The sequence below is a fragment of the Aplysia californica genome, unplaced genomic scaffold (genome assembly GCF_000002075.1).
Source record: "Aplysia californica isolate F4 #8 unplaced genomic scaffold, AplCal3.0 scaffold00150, whole genome shotgun sequence".
Taxonomy (NCBI): Eukaryota; Metazoa; Mollusca; class Gastropoda; order Aplysiida; family Aplysiidae; genus Aplysia; species Aplysia californica.
In genome coordinates this window covers 556,233-573,527 of record NW_004797420.1, presented here as the reverse complement: position 1 = coordinate 573,527, position 17,295 = coordinate 556,233, and the positions used below count along the sequence as shown (strand labels likewise).

At 40.6% G+C, this 17,295-nt stretch overlaps 1 protein-coding gene across 1 annotated transcript in view; it reads right to left on the bottom strand.

Annotated features, from left to right (window-relative positions):
• Positions 1–17,295, bottom strand: part of LOC101846578 (dynein heavy chain 3, axonemal) — a gene marked incomplete in the record, with an annotated part of 78,386 nt that overhangs the window by 23,351 nt on the left and 37,740 nt on the right. The window contains 14 exon segments of the mRNA XM_013081885.2: positions 40–300; positions 1,131–1,338; positions 2,588–2,805; positions 3,360–3,527; positions 4,496–4,618; positions 5,540–5,702; positions 6,277–6,410; positions 7,038–7,205; positions 10,388–10,573; positions 11,334–11,458; positions 12,303–12,430; positions 13,814–14,017; positions 14,517–14,743; positions 15,553–15,738. Coding sequence (XP_012937339.1) covers positions 40–300; positions 1,131–1,338; positions 2,588–2,805; positions 3,360–3,527; positions 4,496–4,618; positions 5,540–5,702; positions 6,277–6,410; positions 7,038–7,205; positions 10,388–10,573; positions 11,334–11,458; positions 12,303–12,430; positions 13,814–14,017; positions 14,517–14,743; positions 15,553–15,738 — 2,499 coding nt within the window.

The following is a 17,295-nucleotide window of genomic DNA, read 5'->3' as shown; positions in this document are numbered from 1 at the left end:
CTCTCTCTCTCTCTCTCTCTCTCTCTCTCTCTGTCTCACCTGTCTGAAGTCAATGGTGAACGCCCCCTGGTAAGCTACCACTCCCGAGGAAAGCAACACGTCTCCTGTGATGTTGATGTACTGCTCCCCCAGCACACGAGCTGCCTCAGTCCAGCGGTCCTTCTCCCCGCCCAGCCCACCAATCAGCTTCTCTGCACGGTCCAGCTTCTTGGAACAGAGGTCAATGTTAGCCTCCAGGTCTTTCTTCTTCTGGGTCATCACCTCAAACTCGTCATTGAGGGCTTGGAGCTTGTCTGTCACCTGTTTTATGGTTTTTTGTTGTTGGGGAGAGGGTTGGGAGCAGACTTTCCATCCCCATTGATGGCCTTGGACAGCTCTTGCAGTGACCATTTGATGTTCAGTTGGGGGGGGGTGGGGGAGGGGGAAGAATAAACAGATTTGTTTGTAAGAGTATAAAGGGAAGTACATTGATACAATAACAATGTTTAGTGCAGAAGGGAAGGACCTGATTCTCTGGTTATGTGGCAGATGTTTGGAGGGCTCAGGTGGTCAGATAAGTTTGTTGTTTGTAGTGTGTTAGAACAGACAGAAAGCAATAAACAAGGGAAAGAAGTAGGACCTACCTTCTCCCCCCCCCCTTTTTTTCAGCCACCTTATAAAATAACACAGTAACCAGTAAGAGGCAGGAGCAGACAACAGGAAGAAGTAGATAGTTTAAAGGAGTTGGATTGCTTGTTTGTTGGCTGTTTATTTTTTTAAAATATCTTTTTATTTTACTTTTTGATAGCTTGTTGGCAAACACTTGTCGATTTACTTCACTGTCTGGTTGTTTGCTTGTTTGTTTATTCATCTATTTAGGCTAAAAAACAGAAGACCACAGCGTTGTCATAAAGAGTAAGAAAAAAAATTAGATAACAAAAAATACACCATTAAGATGTTACAGAATTATGAGTCATCAGTTGCTCCCTCCAACAATCTGAAAAATAACTCAAGAGACTCAAGGACATAAAGTCAGATTTTGTTAGCAGATGAGGGAGGTATATTTGATGGAAAACAAAAAAGATTGCCAACAAAAAACAAAATAACAACTCTGAGCTAAAAACTTTTTAAAAATTTAATCAGATACTCACGGCTTGCAGTTGTGCTCTCTTCTCATTCAACTTTTCCATCTGGACAGCCAGCTCACCCTCTGCCTCTGCCAGTTTGGCTTTCTTTGGAGCAACCACTTTGGCAACTTTGTCATAGACATCCATCGCACACACCCAGCGACACAGACCCTCACATGCTGTAGATGCATTCTTCACGAGACCTGGGTCAAACTCTGAATTGACGATGTATCTAAGAAAGAAGAAAATATCAAACATGTGGCAAAGGGGTTCACCATAAAAATGAAGATTAAACTTTGTCCACTTAAGACAGGGCTTTGTCATATATTTGTCTAGCATTCATAATTCTCTCCTTCTGAAGACCACTTTTGCAGTAGACAAAAAGTAATGTCTTCTTGATATAGGAGTGGAAAACCATTACACTCTCATCAAGATTCCCTCAAAAAAATTAAATTTCTTCAATGGAGAACGCATTGGTGATGACAGTCAATCTCCTCCCTGGAACCTGGTGGTCAGATTGGAGAGAGGCAAAGAGAGAGAGAGGGAAAGACAAAGGATAAATAACAGGGACAAACAGACGCAGAGAGAGAGAGAGAGAGAGAGAGAGAAAGAGAGAGAGAGAGAGAGAGAGAGAGAGAGAGAGAAGGAGAGAGAGAAGGAGAGAGAGGGAGAGAGAGACCAAGAGAGACAGAAGAAAGAGAGAAGAAAGAGAGAGAGAGAAGGGGGGAGGGGGGAGAGACAGAGAAAGATTTTGGCTATGAATATGTCTTACAAGTAAAGGACATCATAACAAAACTCATTAGATGCCAGCTTTGGACAAATTTACCAGTCCAGATTTTTTATTCACATCTGAGATGTGTGTTTTGAGACAAAATGTCTGCACAGTGAGTATCCTGGACAGTAGAGTATTTGGCAAAACAAATTTGGTCAGCATGGCCCTTCCCACAATTTCAGATGCAAGTCTCCAAAGCAGATAAGAGGAAGAAACCTGTATGAGGGTCAACTTAGGCAATCCTCCTTACACTACCACTCCTGTCCCTCAACAAGTACACCTTACACCTACCCCCTTCCCTCAACAAGTACCATTTACATCCCCCTCCCTTCAACAAGGAAAACTTACCCCCCCCCCCTCTACAAGTACCACTAATCATCCCCACCCCTAACAAAGAAAACTTGACATATCTTCCTTTCAACAAGTAAAACTTATCTCCCCTGCAAACACCAGGAACCATCCCTGCCTCATACAAGTACCATTTATCATCAGTTTCAGTTCCCATTCTGCCCTTGACAAGTACTAGTTACTTCCACCCTGCCTCTACACAAGTCTGCAGCTGGGAGAAATGTGAACTTTTTGAGAAAAGTAACTTTCCCAAGAAAGCAACTCATAAAAAACTCCAACTTCTATGACTGATCAGGGGACTCGGCCCCATGTAAGAGTTAGTACAACATTTTCACTACTGGACTAAGACACCTCAACTCACTTCTCTCTGATCTTCTTGATGATGGGTGGTGCAATGTTGTCCTTGTCGTAGGTCTTCAGCCTGTCTAGGAACTTCAAGTCTCCTAGCAGTTTCATGGATGGCCCCCAGTAATCTTCCATCATCTTTCCCGTGCCTGAGGGGTCTGGCTTACGCTCTGACTTGATACCCAGCATCACGCACACAGACTCCATCACCAGCTTCACAATGCCAGGAGGATGCTGAAAGACCAGGTTCCAAGGTGTGTAAAATCTGTGTCTAAATTTCGTGTTTAACTTTCACAAAAGAACATCGACACATGAAAAATTGTTTAGAGCGGAGACAAAGACAAATACACAGATAGGCATAGCAGAAAGACTTTTTAAAAAAAGAACAAGGAAGTAACAGTCATAGGACAGTCAAGAACAACATTAGATAGCCCTCATCATCGAAGCATCACAGAGTTTTAAAGTGTAAACTAAGCAAAAGTTGCATCCCACACAGAAAACAGTGACTGACAGACACATCATGGACTATTTTTAGCTAAACACGAAAAAATGACAGACTGTGACAATACTTAGACTATCTTTAGCCACACAGTAAACAACAGCTGACTGTGATAATAATACGGACTATTTTTAACCACACACTGAAAAATGACATACTATAACAATACTAGGACTATTCTCAGCCGCACATTGAAAAATGACAATCTCTGACAATACCAGACTGATCTTTAGCCATACAGTGACAAAATTAAATGTCAGGCAATACAAGGACTAGCTTCAGTTCTCACCTTCATCGCTTTGACCATGGAGATGTCAGAGGGTTTGAGAGTGTTGAGGGCTGAGATAGCTGCCTCTAGGGCTGGGATGGCCTCGGCCAAGTCTCCCTCGCACTCGTCCTTGATGGCCTGGGCCGCTGCGGCCGCCTCGTTGGCCACTGCTTCATCGGCCGCCACCACCTGGTAAACAGAAAGTTCTAGGTTCAGCATTTTGTAGCAAATACATCATCAATAAAAGACTTTGTTTGTTTGCTTGAATAAACAGAAGCATATCAACCCAGTAACAGCCATTAGGTGTAGGGAAAAGAATAAGGCGGATAGACATAAACAACGGGGGGATGGGGGGGACAAGAAGTAGGACCTACCAGTGTTATCCCCTAAATACATGCTTATTAAGAGAGTAAGACCAACAGAGTACACTTAGCTACTACCCAAAAGAGAGAGAAAAGAACAACAATTTAAGTGTATGAACATAATCGCTTCACTGTCAGGGAAACATAGAACAACAGAAAGCAACAACCATATAGAGGTATATGGAAGAACCCATCAAAGTGCAAAGTATTTGCACAGACATAGAATAAACGATCAGCAAAAAAAGAAGTCATGTAATGTGTTACATCCAGTAAATAAAGCAATGGTCTGCCCACATGAGAAATACACAAAATACTGAAAGAACAAAGAACATATGTACAGACATGTACACACATGACACACCAACACACTTATTGAACGCCTCAGAAACAGGTGAATGGTACCCAACAACAGATTAAGAAAGACAAGAAAGTTAACTCAAACAGAAATGAATGGCAAAATCCTCGAGTATCCCTACCAAAGACTAGTTTCTGAATTGCACTTAAAAGTGGACGCAGTTCACATTTCCAATGTTTCCACACAAAAAAAGATTTAATTCAAAGCTACTGTAAATCACCTACAAGTTTCAGCAGTAGGTTCAGGCAGGGCTATCTATTTCTTGAAAATCATTTGGGGGTGGAAGCAGTTGAAAAACAGGAGTATGCGATGGAGGTGGCAGTGTTGGCAGGAGGTGACAATGTCATTGAAAAATCTCAAATATTTTGGGATTCTTTAAAGCACTCTGAAATATTCATTTTCCAGTAGACAACAAAACTACAAGATGGATGTGTTCTTACCTCTTTCTTGGCCTCCACCTCGACTGTGTCTTGTTCAATTTTGATCATGAGCTTTTCTGTTTCAGCTGAGGTCTTGATCAGTTCGGGCTGCAGGTCCGTCAACTCCTGCTGCATGACAGAGACCTGGGAGGAGAAGCAGAGCGCACTGGGTTACACACGCAATTTCGATGACGTCATCATTCAAAACTGAAGTTTTGAGAACCCTTGACCAACCTAGTGACGTCATCATTAAAAAATTATACTTTGCACACTCGTATACAAATTGATATCGTCAGAAAAGTTAAATTCTGTGAACCCTTGAAGTGTTTGAAGATGTCCACAGAATAAATATTTGTGAATGCTCAAACAGTCAGATAAAGTTAACATCAAAATGTAAATGTTTAGGAAGATTCATTGACAAACAAATATTGGATCTCATAGAAAACAGCCTAGTGGGCACTTGCCTCAAAACTCAACAGAGCAGAAGACTTTATATACAACCTGGCTAAAATAAAATAGTAACCAGTAACATGTAATGTTGGAAACAGAACCCTTGACTTTTTTCTTGCTGGCAACAATTAAATGACTTGCCTAGATCACAACCAAAAACACATCATATTATACCTATTCAACATTAAATGTTGAAAGCAACATAACTAATGCTATCTTTGTGAAAGCACATGAACACTGAGCCTCTGCCAAAATCATTAACAGTATCACAAGACACAAACTCTGCCGTTTTAATTAAAAACATTGTATCTAATTTTTGCTGGAAATTTTAAAAAACAAAACACTATTAAAGCAATGACTTCTATTCAAATTGTCCAACCTCAATATGATTGATTATTTGTAGGACAGAAAGTATCAAAACCAAAATAAGAAATAAAGATCAGAATATTTTCACTTAAATTAAGTTTGAGCACAAATCCCGAACTGACCCAGATTACTGTTAGCAAGGATTTTTTTATTCAAACGGCACCACAGCAAAGGGTGCAGGAAACTCCAGGATTCTTCTCCTGGAATCTTATTTAGCAACTCACAGGACATTATGATATAATTCTTCACCTGTGAGGCCGCAAACTCCAACTTTTCCAAGCCCACCAGGTATCGATTCTTCAAAGTCATCAGCTCATCTCGTTTGACACTCAAAAGTGACTTGAAGGTGAGGATGAGCTCAAGATATGATGTTGGGGTCACGTAGTTTTTACGTCGCAGGATCTCAAAATATCTGGAACAGAAGAAACAAGTGGTAATAAAGCAGTCTAGTCCAACAATTCACCTCTCTGTTTATCTGAATTTGTTAAAAATATTAACTCTAAACTCACTTTTTTTTGTGTCACTCTCTCTGTTCCTTTCATGAGGTAAATATTTCTTTTGTCAATGAGATTAACACCAAAAATAGTACCAGTGTAAAATGTAACAACTGTCTTTAAGCACCACGATAACCAAAAACAAGAGAAATGCTATGAACAGAATCAAATGACTTTTTGAAGTTAATTCCTGACCATGAATACAAAAAATCATTGCAAAAGTTTGTCTTTCTAAACAAGCCTTTGTTTATAAACCAAAAAATGTGTATATGTTGTTCATTAAGAAGCCAACATTTGGCTGCAAAATTCTTTCCAAACTTACAAATGTTAGCCTTTCCACAGTAGCCTATAGCTGACAAAGCAAAAAAGAAGTAAATGTTTACCTTTTTGAAATAATCAAAAACTGCAAAAACAATTTTAAAAACATGTGCAAATTTAGTATTCCTTAATTCACCATATGATTATAAAAAGTGTTAAAAGTGAGAAGCTTACCTTTCAGAAGTGAGCCTGACAGACTCGTGGAAATGTTTGCACATGCTGACAGTCTCCAACTTCATGGCGTCCTCCATCTCGATCTCCTCCAGGAACTTGTTGGCCACCATCTCCAGGGCATCCTCAGGCCAGGCCTACAGAGTGAGACAGAACATCTCAGTCAAAGTTCAGATAAATATCCTAATTGTATTTTTGAGTATAGACAATCCACATCGCTATGATAAATGTCGTTTAGAGCATGGTAAAAGTAAAAACAGACAGACAGAAACAACAGATGCAAAGAAAAGAAGCAGAAATTACCAGTAGTACCTTTCAACCATCTGCTCTTTGTTTTACATTTCGTTGAGTTCAAGATGACAACACATCGATAAAATGATGGTCACACTTTTAAAGATTTTTTATGCATAAAGTTGTCTTCATGCTCACATTTTATTTCACATATATGCATCATAGATCTACCCAGTTATGTGTTAGGAAGAAGGGGGAGAGTGAAAAAAAAAGAATAAGAGACAGACAGACAGACAGAGAAAGAGATAGAGACAGAGAGAGAGAGAGAGACAGAGAGAGAGGTAGAGGGAGATACAAAGAGAGCAAGAGAGAAAAATAGAGATACAGAGAGAGAGACAGTGAGAGAAATAGAGTGAGAGATAGAGAGAAAGAAAGAGAGAGACTGTGATACGTCGATATAAGTTTTTGTGAAGACAAGCACCACTTGTCTGCACATTCTCTACCACTCATGGTACAGTATCCGGCAGGCTTACCTGGAACCAGTCAATGGTACAACAGTTGATGAGAGATGGGAACATACGAAGTCTGTTGCGGAAAGCATCACCGATGGGAGACATTGCCAACACAATGTGAAGATGTTTCTTCACACGATCTATGAAAAAGTTGTACATGGCCAGTGGGGTGGCCTCCATACGACGGCCCTGTAATGTAAAAAAAGAAATCATGGAGACAAAGAAATATAGACTTATTCTCTTAGATATTCCTGCAAAAAAAAGGTTACATTTTTATGTACCTCTGGTTACTGCTGCCTTTCTTCAACATAAAGCTTTAATGAATGTAACATGCACACAAGAACTTTGATAGGACCAGAGATTCAATATCATCCTCTACCCTGGGACCATGGATGAGACAAAACCGGATATAAGATGCCAAAATTATCAACTGACCCTGACAGCTGATTCCAGGCTTGAACCATGTAAGATAAGCATCCTGCCCCTGCAGGTGGGGGGCACTCTGGGGGAGCAAAGAATACACCTGCCGTGATACTGTGTGTTGTAAGACACGACTAAAGTGAAAAGGTCTGGTCGCCCGAAAAGAGCCAGTTTGCGGAGGGCCAACAACCCGACCCAGTAAAAAACAGTAAGTTACAGAAACACAAACACAGCTTTTTATTTTTCAATCTTGGGAGACGGAGGAGCTTCTGCATCAGCAGGAACCATGAAGGACAGCGGACAAAGCCGAAAAGACTCTTCTGACCCGAAACCTTCTCTGTCGAACAAGTCTCTCCGGATTGCGTCGTGGAATGTTGGCACCTTGTATGAAGTAGGAAAGAGTTCTCAAGTAGTACAAGAGATGAAGAGATACAGGCTGCACATACTAGGAGTCAGTGAAACACACTGGATACAGTCTGGACAGAAGCAGCTCAGCTCGGGGGAACAAGTATTGTATTCTGGGAGGGAAGACAAGCACCATGCGGAAGGAGTGGGAATCATTTAAAGTACACACCAAAGTCACTTAGAGGATGGGAACCACACGGGAGAGGATCATCATGGCTTCATTCACTACAAGGAGCAAGAGCATCAACAGGAATATAGTCCAAATCTACACCCCAACAAATGATGCTTCGGATGAAGACAAGGATGCCTTTTACAGCCAGCACAGCTCCAGGGGATCATCGACAAACTACCAAGGAAGAATGTCAACATCATAATGGGAGATGCTAATGCCAAGATTGGTCAAGGCAATGTGGGGTATGAAAGAATTATGGGACAGCAAGGCTTGGGACAAATGAATGAGAACGGTGAGCGATTCGCAAATATATGTGCTTTCAACAGTTTTGTCATTGGAGGCTCTGTTTTTCCCCAAAAGAGGATTCACAAGGCGTCATGGGTTTCGCCAGATGGAGTGACGGAGAACCAGATAGATCATTTTTGTATCTCTCGTAGGTTCAGGCATTCACTGGAAGATGTCAAAGTACAGAGAGGGGCAGATGTTGGATCGGATCATCATCTGCTGTTGGCAAAACTCAAACCTCGACTCAAAAAGCACCGAACCAGCAAATGAATCAAAAGAACGAAGTTCCAAGTAAGTCTCTTGGACGGACATAAGAAAGAAGAGTTTTAGCTGCAGCTGAGGAACAGATTTCAACCTCTGGCTGATCTTTGCAGAGAGGACACAGAGGTGGATACACACTGGACCAAGGTCAAAGAAGTCTTTACATCAACATGTCAAGAAGTACTCTGTGCGAAGAAATGAGAGCACAAGGAAAGGATTAGCCAAAACTCATTGGATTTAATTAGGATAAGAAGACAACTGAAGGCAGAAGCGAAAGCAAGTAGAACAAGAGGATCAAGAGTGGATGCATTGGAGCGGTACAAGACAACGGCTAAAGAAGTCAAGAAATCACTAAGAAAAGACAAGCAGGAATTCATGATCAGGCTGGCAGAGGAAGCAGCGGTAGGAGGGCATATGTGAATCCTATACCAGACCACAAGGACACTTGCTGGAAAATACAGGAAACCTGAAGAACCAGTAAAGGACTAAGAGGGGAAAACCATTTTTGGAAAAGAAGCTCAGTCTAAAGGATGGGTAGACGATTTCAACAGTCTCCTGAACAGACCACCACCGAGTAACCCAGCAAACATCCTGCCAGCAAGAAATAAGTTACCAGTCTGCTGTGATGCTCCTTCAAAACAAGAGATTCTGGATGCCGTTAAGAAGCTAAACAAAGGTCCTGATCAGATTCCACCTGAAGCCCTAAAAGCAGATGCCAATGTGACGGCAGACCTCCTCCTCCCACTGTTTACCAGGATCTGGAATGAGAGCAAGTTCCCAAAGGATTGGAAAGAAGGACACCTCATAAAGCTTCCAAAAAAGGGGGATCTCAGCAACAGCAGCAACTACAGAGGGATCACTCTTCTCTCAATACCAGGTAAGGTCTTCAACAGAATCATTCTGGAGAGAATCAAGACAGCAACAGATCCAAGACTACGGGATGAACAGGCTGGTTTCCGGAAAAATTGCTCAACCACCGACAAAATTGCCATGCCGAGGATTATTGTGGAACAGTCCTTAGAGTGGAACTCCCAGCTGATCGTCAACTTCCTTGACTATGAGACGGCTTTTGACAGTATAGATCGAGCAACACTATGGAAGATAATGAGACACCACGGAATCCCACAGAAGTTGGTGAACCTCCTCAAGAGCATGTACGAAGAGACAAGTTGCAGGGTAGTACATGATGGCCAGCTCACTGACAACTTTGACATCAAGACTGGTGGAAGACAGGGATGTTTACTATCACCTTTCCTCTTCATATTGGCAGTCGACTGGCTGATGAAGGAAACCACCAGAGGACACAGAAATGGTATAAAGTGGACACCATGGACACAGTTAGACGATCTGGATTTTCCAGACAACTTGGCGCTTCTGTTGCACATCCAGGAACAGATGCAAGCAAAGACTTTAGTATTAAACAGCCTATCAGAGTCTGTTGGATTGAGGATCCACCCCGCAAAGTCAAAGGTCCTAAGGACATACTCTCAGGAAGTCGGGCAGCAGCATAACAAAGAAAGTTTTGGATTGGAACCCACTAGGTAAGAGATCAAGGGGAAGACCACGTGGAACCTGGAGAAGATTCACAGAAATCGATGTACAAAAAAGTGGGAAGACATGGAACAACATCAAGAGGCTAGCCCAGGATAGAGAAAGGTGGAAGGTGTTTGTCTGTGGCCTATACCCTGGTGCAGGGTGAGAAAGGCGATGATGATGATGATGAAGATAAGCATCTGATCTCCAGACTTCCAAGCCTTACAAGGACTTAATTGAAACAGAGATCTGAAGCAGAGACTCAGACTTGAACAGAATAAAAAAAAAGAATCACCTCATTTCTAGCCACAGTTTGCATTTTCTCAATGACATCGGCTTTCTCATCTGGCGGGAAGATGTTGGGTACGTCGCCAGTGTTGAGGATCATGCTGATGTCTTCCATGAACGACTCGTCTTTGATTTGGTTGTCTGAGAACAGGAAGACTGTCTGCTTCCCCTCTGTCCCTGCCTTCAGTAGCAGCTGTTAGAAAAGAAGTAAATAGAAATGAAAAATACAGTCAAATTTTAGGGATAAAAATATTAAGACATGAAAAAAACCCTAGACATTTTTAAACATCCATCATATAGTTTCATATTAAAAGTAAATGTAGTTGCATTGCTATCATTAGCAAAGGATAACAAAAGAGACAAGAATGCTTTCAATTGACTTCACTAGGGGTACTTCTCCACCTACCTTGTGTCAGTGGTCAGGAGGCCCAGCCCTACTGCTAGGTCTACTTCCTCATTGTCCCTATTCTGTTTCTGTCTACTTGTCTAACTCTTGCTCATCGCTTAAAGAATGTTATTTTGTCAATTTTGCTACTTCTTAATACTCAAACAAGACTAACATTACACTTCTTCCCTTAAAAAAAGCACAGTTGCTAAAAGCAGTCAACAAAACCTGGAAAACTGCCGATCATCTAATTGTACAAGGAGAGTAAAACTAGTTGCTTCTACATCTATTCAAATCACCACTGGTATGAAAACAGACTTGAGCTCTGAAATTTTAAAAAAAGACTTTGCACACATTGTTTTGAAGAATTCCAAATTTTATTACACTCACCTCTTTTCATACAGCATTATAAAACATGACAAAATATACTCTGACTAACACTTGTTGAGATGCTAAGCAAACTAAACAGTCAGGACTATATACATTGATATTCCTAAGCCTCGGTTTCATATCAACAAAATGTACAACTTCATCTCCCCATAAATGTAACCTTACAAAATGCACTCACTTTTTTCAGATCATCTCTCCAGTCAGCAATGCCGTAGTTTTTGGTAATTTCTATCTGGAAAAGTTCGTAGTCTGCCATGAAGGTTGCCAGTTTGGCTGCACTTTGGCGACCAGAGCCCCCAATACCTGGCAGAAGAAAGCATTGTGCAGTCAGAGAAGCCATACTATCATGAATCAACAAAATAAACGAGTGTCAGAAAAGTGGCACTAATGTGATGACATGGCACACTAACCCAACATTCACAAAGTAATGCTAATGGACTGCATGATGACCAAGACTCAACATTCATAAAGTAACACTAAGGGGATAGTACGAAACAATGACTCATTATTCACAAAGCAATGCTAATGTGGTGAAATAACACAATGACCAATCATTCACAAAGTAACACTTAAGTGATGAAATTCTCAGAATAACACCAAAGTGAAAGCACAACACATTACATCCACCATTCACAAATTAAAACTTGGGTGATGGCTTGGCACATTTACACACAATTCACTAGATAACACTATTGTGATGGCAGGGAACAGTGATCTACAATTCAGAAGGTGAAACTAAAACAACAAGAACTTAAAACTTTATACTATTTCCCATGTTTCTGTTATCCTCCGGTCCATAAAGACAGAAATGCATTCTTGGCTTTTGAAAAAGATAACATATTATGTGATAACAGTGATTTGTACATAACATACAGCAACGCTGCATGTTCCCTACTAGACTGAATGGTAAAATAATATAAAGTTTTGAATTTTAAAGGTCTTGTTGGAGTCGCCCGGACCTTTCTCTGAAGAGGATGAAAAGTTGCAGACATGATATGTCATGTCACTTGTTTCAAATTTCAAACCAAACGTCAATTTGCAAATACTGTCCATCTCAGGATGTCAGCTAAAGAACCATTAACTGAAAAGTTTAGAACTCTGTGAGTAGTCACTGCATTAAAATGTCAAGTCTCTGAGACACACTTACCAACAAGTAGGGCATGTCCATTGTCTTGCAACAACACACGGCTGACACGTGACATGTGCTCAATGGCAAATTTGAACATGACCAACTTCATGGGGGCTTTACTGACAATGTTATACTCCTCTAGGTAGCTGTGGACGCAAGCAGGGGGAGACATGCAGGTGGGTTGTGAGTGAAGAGGACAGAGGTGTGAGTGAAGAGGACAGAGGTGTGAGTGAAGAGAACAGAGGTGTGAGTGAAGAGGACAGAGGAGTGAGTGAACAGGACAGATGTGTGAGTGAACAGGACAGATGTGTGAGTGAACAGGACAGAGGTGTGAGTGAAGAGGACAGATGTGTGAGTGAAGAGGACAGATGTGTGAGTGAGGAGGACAGAGGTGTGAGTGAACAGGACAGATGTGTGAGTGAACAGGACAGAGGTGTGAGAGAAGAGGACAAAAGCAGCAGTGAATACAAATTTTGACTAAGTGTCAAGCCAAATGAAATGAGATGAGTCAATTCTGTGAGACCTGAATGAAATCTTTGTTGAAATTTTAATGTGAGGCACCCATCTACAGAGATATCAACCAGTTATGTAAAAATGAATGTCGTGAAGTGATCATAAATGTTTGATAAGTCACTGGAATGGTAAATTGTGAGATCAACTATTCACAACAAAATTTAAAGTGAAAAATTCTTTTGGAAAAAAACTTTGTGACCCTCGGAATCTATCTATGGCATCAAAAGCAAAAGCATAAAAAATTAAGCAGTAGTGAAAAATCTTTCCTATTTTTGCGAGGGTAACACAATACCACACAATGAATGTATTATGCTGAGCATGAGAAGATGGTCACAGGCACTGACATGGGACTGTAACAATACCCAAACCAGGTCAAGAAAGTGAAAAGATGAGATACTTGTAAGGTTCTAGGTTACATTTTAAATAGAAATTAAATATAAGAAAGATTTATGAAACATGCATATCAACTGAACTGGTTTTGCATTTGAGGAGACAACAGATATTAAAAAGGCTAGCCCCCTCTGTAGATTCACACACAGTCAGAAAAAGACACAGATAATTTTATAAGCACAACTTGAATACTCGTATACTTTTCAACTCACTGCCAGATATCCCTCTCTTGTAATATTCAAACATTTAAAAATCAAAATAACCAAATGAAAATTCTGAGCACTACTGTAACAGATGTCAGCCAGTAAGAGATGAGCATAACCAAAAGACACCCACCACTCAGAGAAGTTTGTGACAAAGAGACTTTTGTGATAAAGAAACTTTTGAAACAAAGAGATATTTGTGATAAAGAGACGTTTGTGCTTAAGAGACATTTGCGACAGAGAGACATTTGTGACAAAGAGATATTTGTGATAAAGAGACATTTGTGACATAGAAATATTTGTTATAAAGAGACATTTGTGAAAGACATTTGTGACAAAGAGATATTTGTGATAAAGAGACATTTGTGACATTGAGATATTTGTTATAAAGAGACATTTGTGAAAGAGACATTTGTGACTCACTGCTCCATGACAGCTGTGAGCTCTTTCAGATCTGTGATCTCCTTGTAGACTTTGTTCTCCGGGTTGAGGTAGTCACCAAAGAACAAGCTACGGATATCATCGTCCACCACCTTACCACTCAGCGATAGATGACCTAGGATCTTGTCAATGTTCTGTTTGAAACTGTCTTGGCAGTTGTTCTTCACAATATTGAAAAACATATTTCTGTGTGAGGGAAAATAGAAATGGGGATTAAAAAGTTGCTGTGAACAAGAATAAATGGAAGTATTAATTTAAAAATAAGACCTTCATAGGTATCTCAAAAACCACACAGGCTAAGCAATAATAAGAACCAAATATCAAGAAAAGGGACAAACTGTTAACTATAACTATACATCAAGGAACAAACGATGAGTAACAATACACTTTACCTCTTTATCTGGGGTAAACAAATTAGATCAATTTTTCATAATCAAACTATACACAGACACACAGAGAATAGCATTAAGAGTAATGGGGGATTGGGAGGGAGGGGGAGATCCTTGTCTTATTATTCAGAATGTCAATCTCATTAATGACAAAGTTCCTGAGCCCCCCTACACACAGAGTCCTCATCATCAATGACAGGGTCATGAAATACTTAAATACTTAGTATATTTTTTGACAGCCCTCCCCTTTTCCCCATGCACACACACATATACATACACAGAGCAGAGTCAATTACCTGTCGTCATCATCAATGAGACGGTCATAAAATACTCTGTACACTTCATGCACCCACAGTCTTAGCAGCATATCGACTTCTGTCATCTCAGCAGCTGGCACCAGCAGCACGCCCCGGATGACACGTGAAAAATCTCGCAAGTTGAACACGTAGTGAGACTTGCTTGGTGTGGGCAGGAAGCTGGCAATGGCATCTTTGTACACACCCATTGTCGCAGTCACTAGCATCTGGAAGGTAAACAGATGTCTATTTGTATTAAAAAGTGGATAGAAAATGCACCTCAGTACAATATAACACAATAAACAGTTGTACAGGACCATGGACCACATGAAAAAAAAAGGTCATAAAAAGAAACAGTAATGCTACAAATCTAAAGATGAAAAAGCAGAAGAAACAGAAATGGTAGATTTTAACTTTAGGAATACAGTCAAAATTGGGTGAGATGGCCACCCATGGTTGAGAACAAAAATGTTTGTCTTTGATAAGTAGACGTCTTAGAAAGTGTAATTAGTTTAGTTTTAGTAGAGGTTTTACGGCGCTCGCAACTGCATAAGGTCATATGAGCGCCAGAAGATTAGAGGTGTTACAAGAGAGTAACAAACATAAAAAAGAAGAAGGGGAGATAAGGATGATAGACGTTCGATAGGAAAGAAGGAGCAAACCACACCAGAGCACCCGCCAACCACCCACTAAAGTGTCATTATAATGTGGAGAAAATGCAAAGGGCAAAGTGCGAACTGATCATTTGTACAGGTGATTGTCTTAAACAGGTGGCCGTTAGAGAAGATTTGACTGTGATTAGGTTTATCATAGTTGATGAGCACAAAATCATGACTAAGAAATACAATTTTGCTTTTAGTATGTCAAAGGTTAAAGGTCGAATATCTGTTACAGCATTTCCAAAGTGTGCTATGAATTGACCCAATGACTACGTTTGACTCCAAATAGCCTTTCAGCCTCCAAAGAACAAGTCACAAGATTAGCCAAGCTTATGACTATCACCTACAACAAATAAAACATGATCCCTAGCACATACCTTTCCATTTCTGATGAAAGAGCCTTCAAAGCCATTTCCAAAATGCCAATCTGTGATGGCAGTGAAGATCTTGGTCATGATTGAATCGTCAAACTCATCAATGGAAATGATGTTGAGATGTCTGGTGAACCGGGAGGTGATGTCATTACGCCCACCACCAGGGGGACCCATGGCACTGACAAACAGCTGTGAGAGACAGGAACAAAATGACAATGTCAAACTTGGCCAACAGAGGGACATGGACTCAGTTACAGTAGTCTCCGCCTAAACGCACGCCATACAAAAGCACACTCTGCTCAAACGCACGCTTTCGTCATCTAACGGGTATTTTACTATATAATTTAGACATACAAACGCACGGTCGCTCCCTCTAAACGCACGCTCCGATCCGCAAAACACACCGACAAGTGACAAGAAAAGCATGACAAGGGGAAATTTTCACTACAACCCGCACAGCTTGCATAAGACAAGCCTAGAAAATTGGTGAGCGTGCCCCTCACGCCGATCAAAGAGAATGAAGGACAGCGTTTTCAGTTTTCACATCCAACTTTCCACTGAGACATTCACATATAATGTGCCTTTCTTTGAGAGAAAGTTTCTGACTGGTGTTTGACTGAGTGCTAGTAATGTTTAGTTAGATTTAGGCCTGATGCACGACACGCGTAAATGCCGTAAAACACTAGACAGGCCTCTATAGGATTAGATCTAAAGATTAGCCAAGTAAGCCTAATCAGTTCCACTCAAAGAAGTTATAACGTACTTGTTCAACGAACCACAAAAGAAATGTTTCTCTGAATGTAGAGATCTATGATTCTGCATGAATTTACGGTCGGGGTGGTCGCTTGGAAAGCCACGTGGCTGGGCCGTCGTCTCTATGACTATCTCCAACAGTTTCCTCTTACGCTATCTGTTCCCGACGTTTATAGGCCTAGTGCATATTATTCATTACATTGAGTCTGTCTTCCACCCCCCTCCCCCCCCCCACCACCCCCATTTTACGCCTTTGTATTCTTAAACCCAGTCGGGGAATCCTTCACAAAACAGTCACGTGTCGTCACATTATCTGCCAAAATGACCCCTTCTCCTTCCAAGGGAGATTACTAGAGTGATAAAGAATTGAGATGACTGCGTCCCTTCCTCCCCTTGCAAAGGTTCATATAAACGCACGCTCCGTATAAACACACGCTAAGGAGACCTCCCAAGCACCGTGCGTTTAGGCGGAGACTACTGTACCAGGTTAACATAGCAACAACAAAAAAGCACCACCCTGAAGGCAAAATCAGATAGAATCCCTTTCAAATTTTTAGGAACACCATGCTAGACATACTAGATGAACAAACGATGGTACAAAGAGTCATAAAAACAAAGCAGACTTGAACTTAGGAAGATGAATTAAAAGTTTGTCTCAACCATGAAAGACCTTTTGACAAAGACATCAATTTATTGTTTCAACATTTTTTATCATTTTCAAATTGCAGTGCACAGAAAACTTGAGTCTGCTTTAGTGTGCAGAAACAAAACAAGAAAAGCAGACTGGAAGAAGAGAGGGACAGGTAAATTCCTGTCATAAAAAAGAGCTGAAATTGTTAGGGATCAACCCTGATGGAAAACTCCATCTTAAACAAAAAAGACATATATTAGCAATAACAATGAAAAAATTAATTTTCATCCAAATTGCTTTAAAAATGGGCTTAAAAGAAAATAGAGTAAATTCTAAGAACTATGTTTTTTTAATTTTTAAAA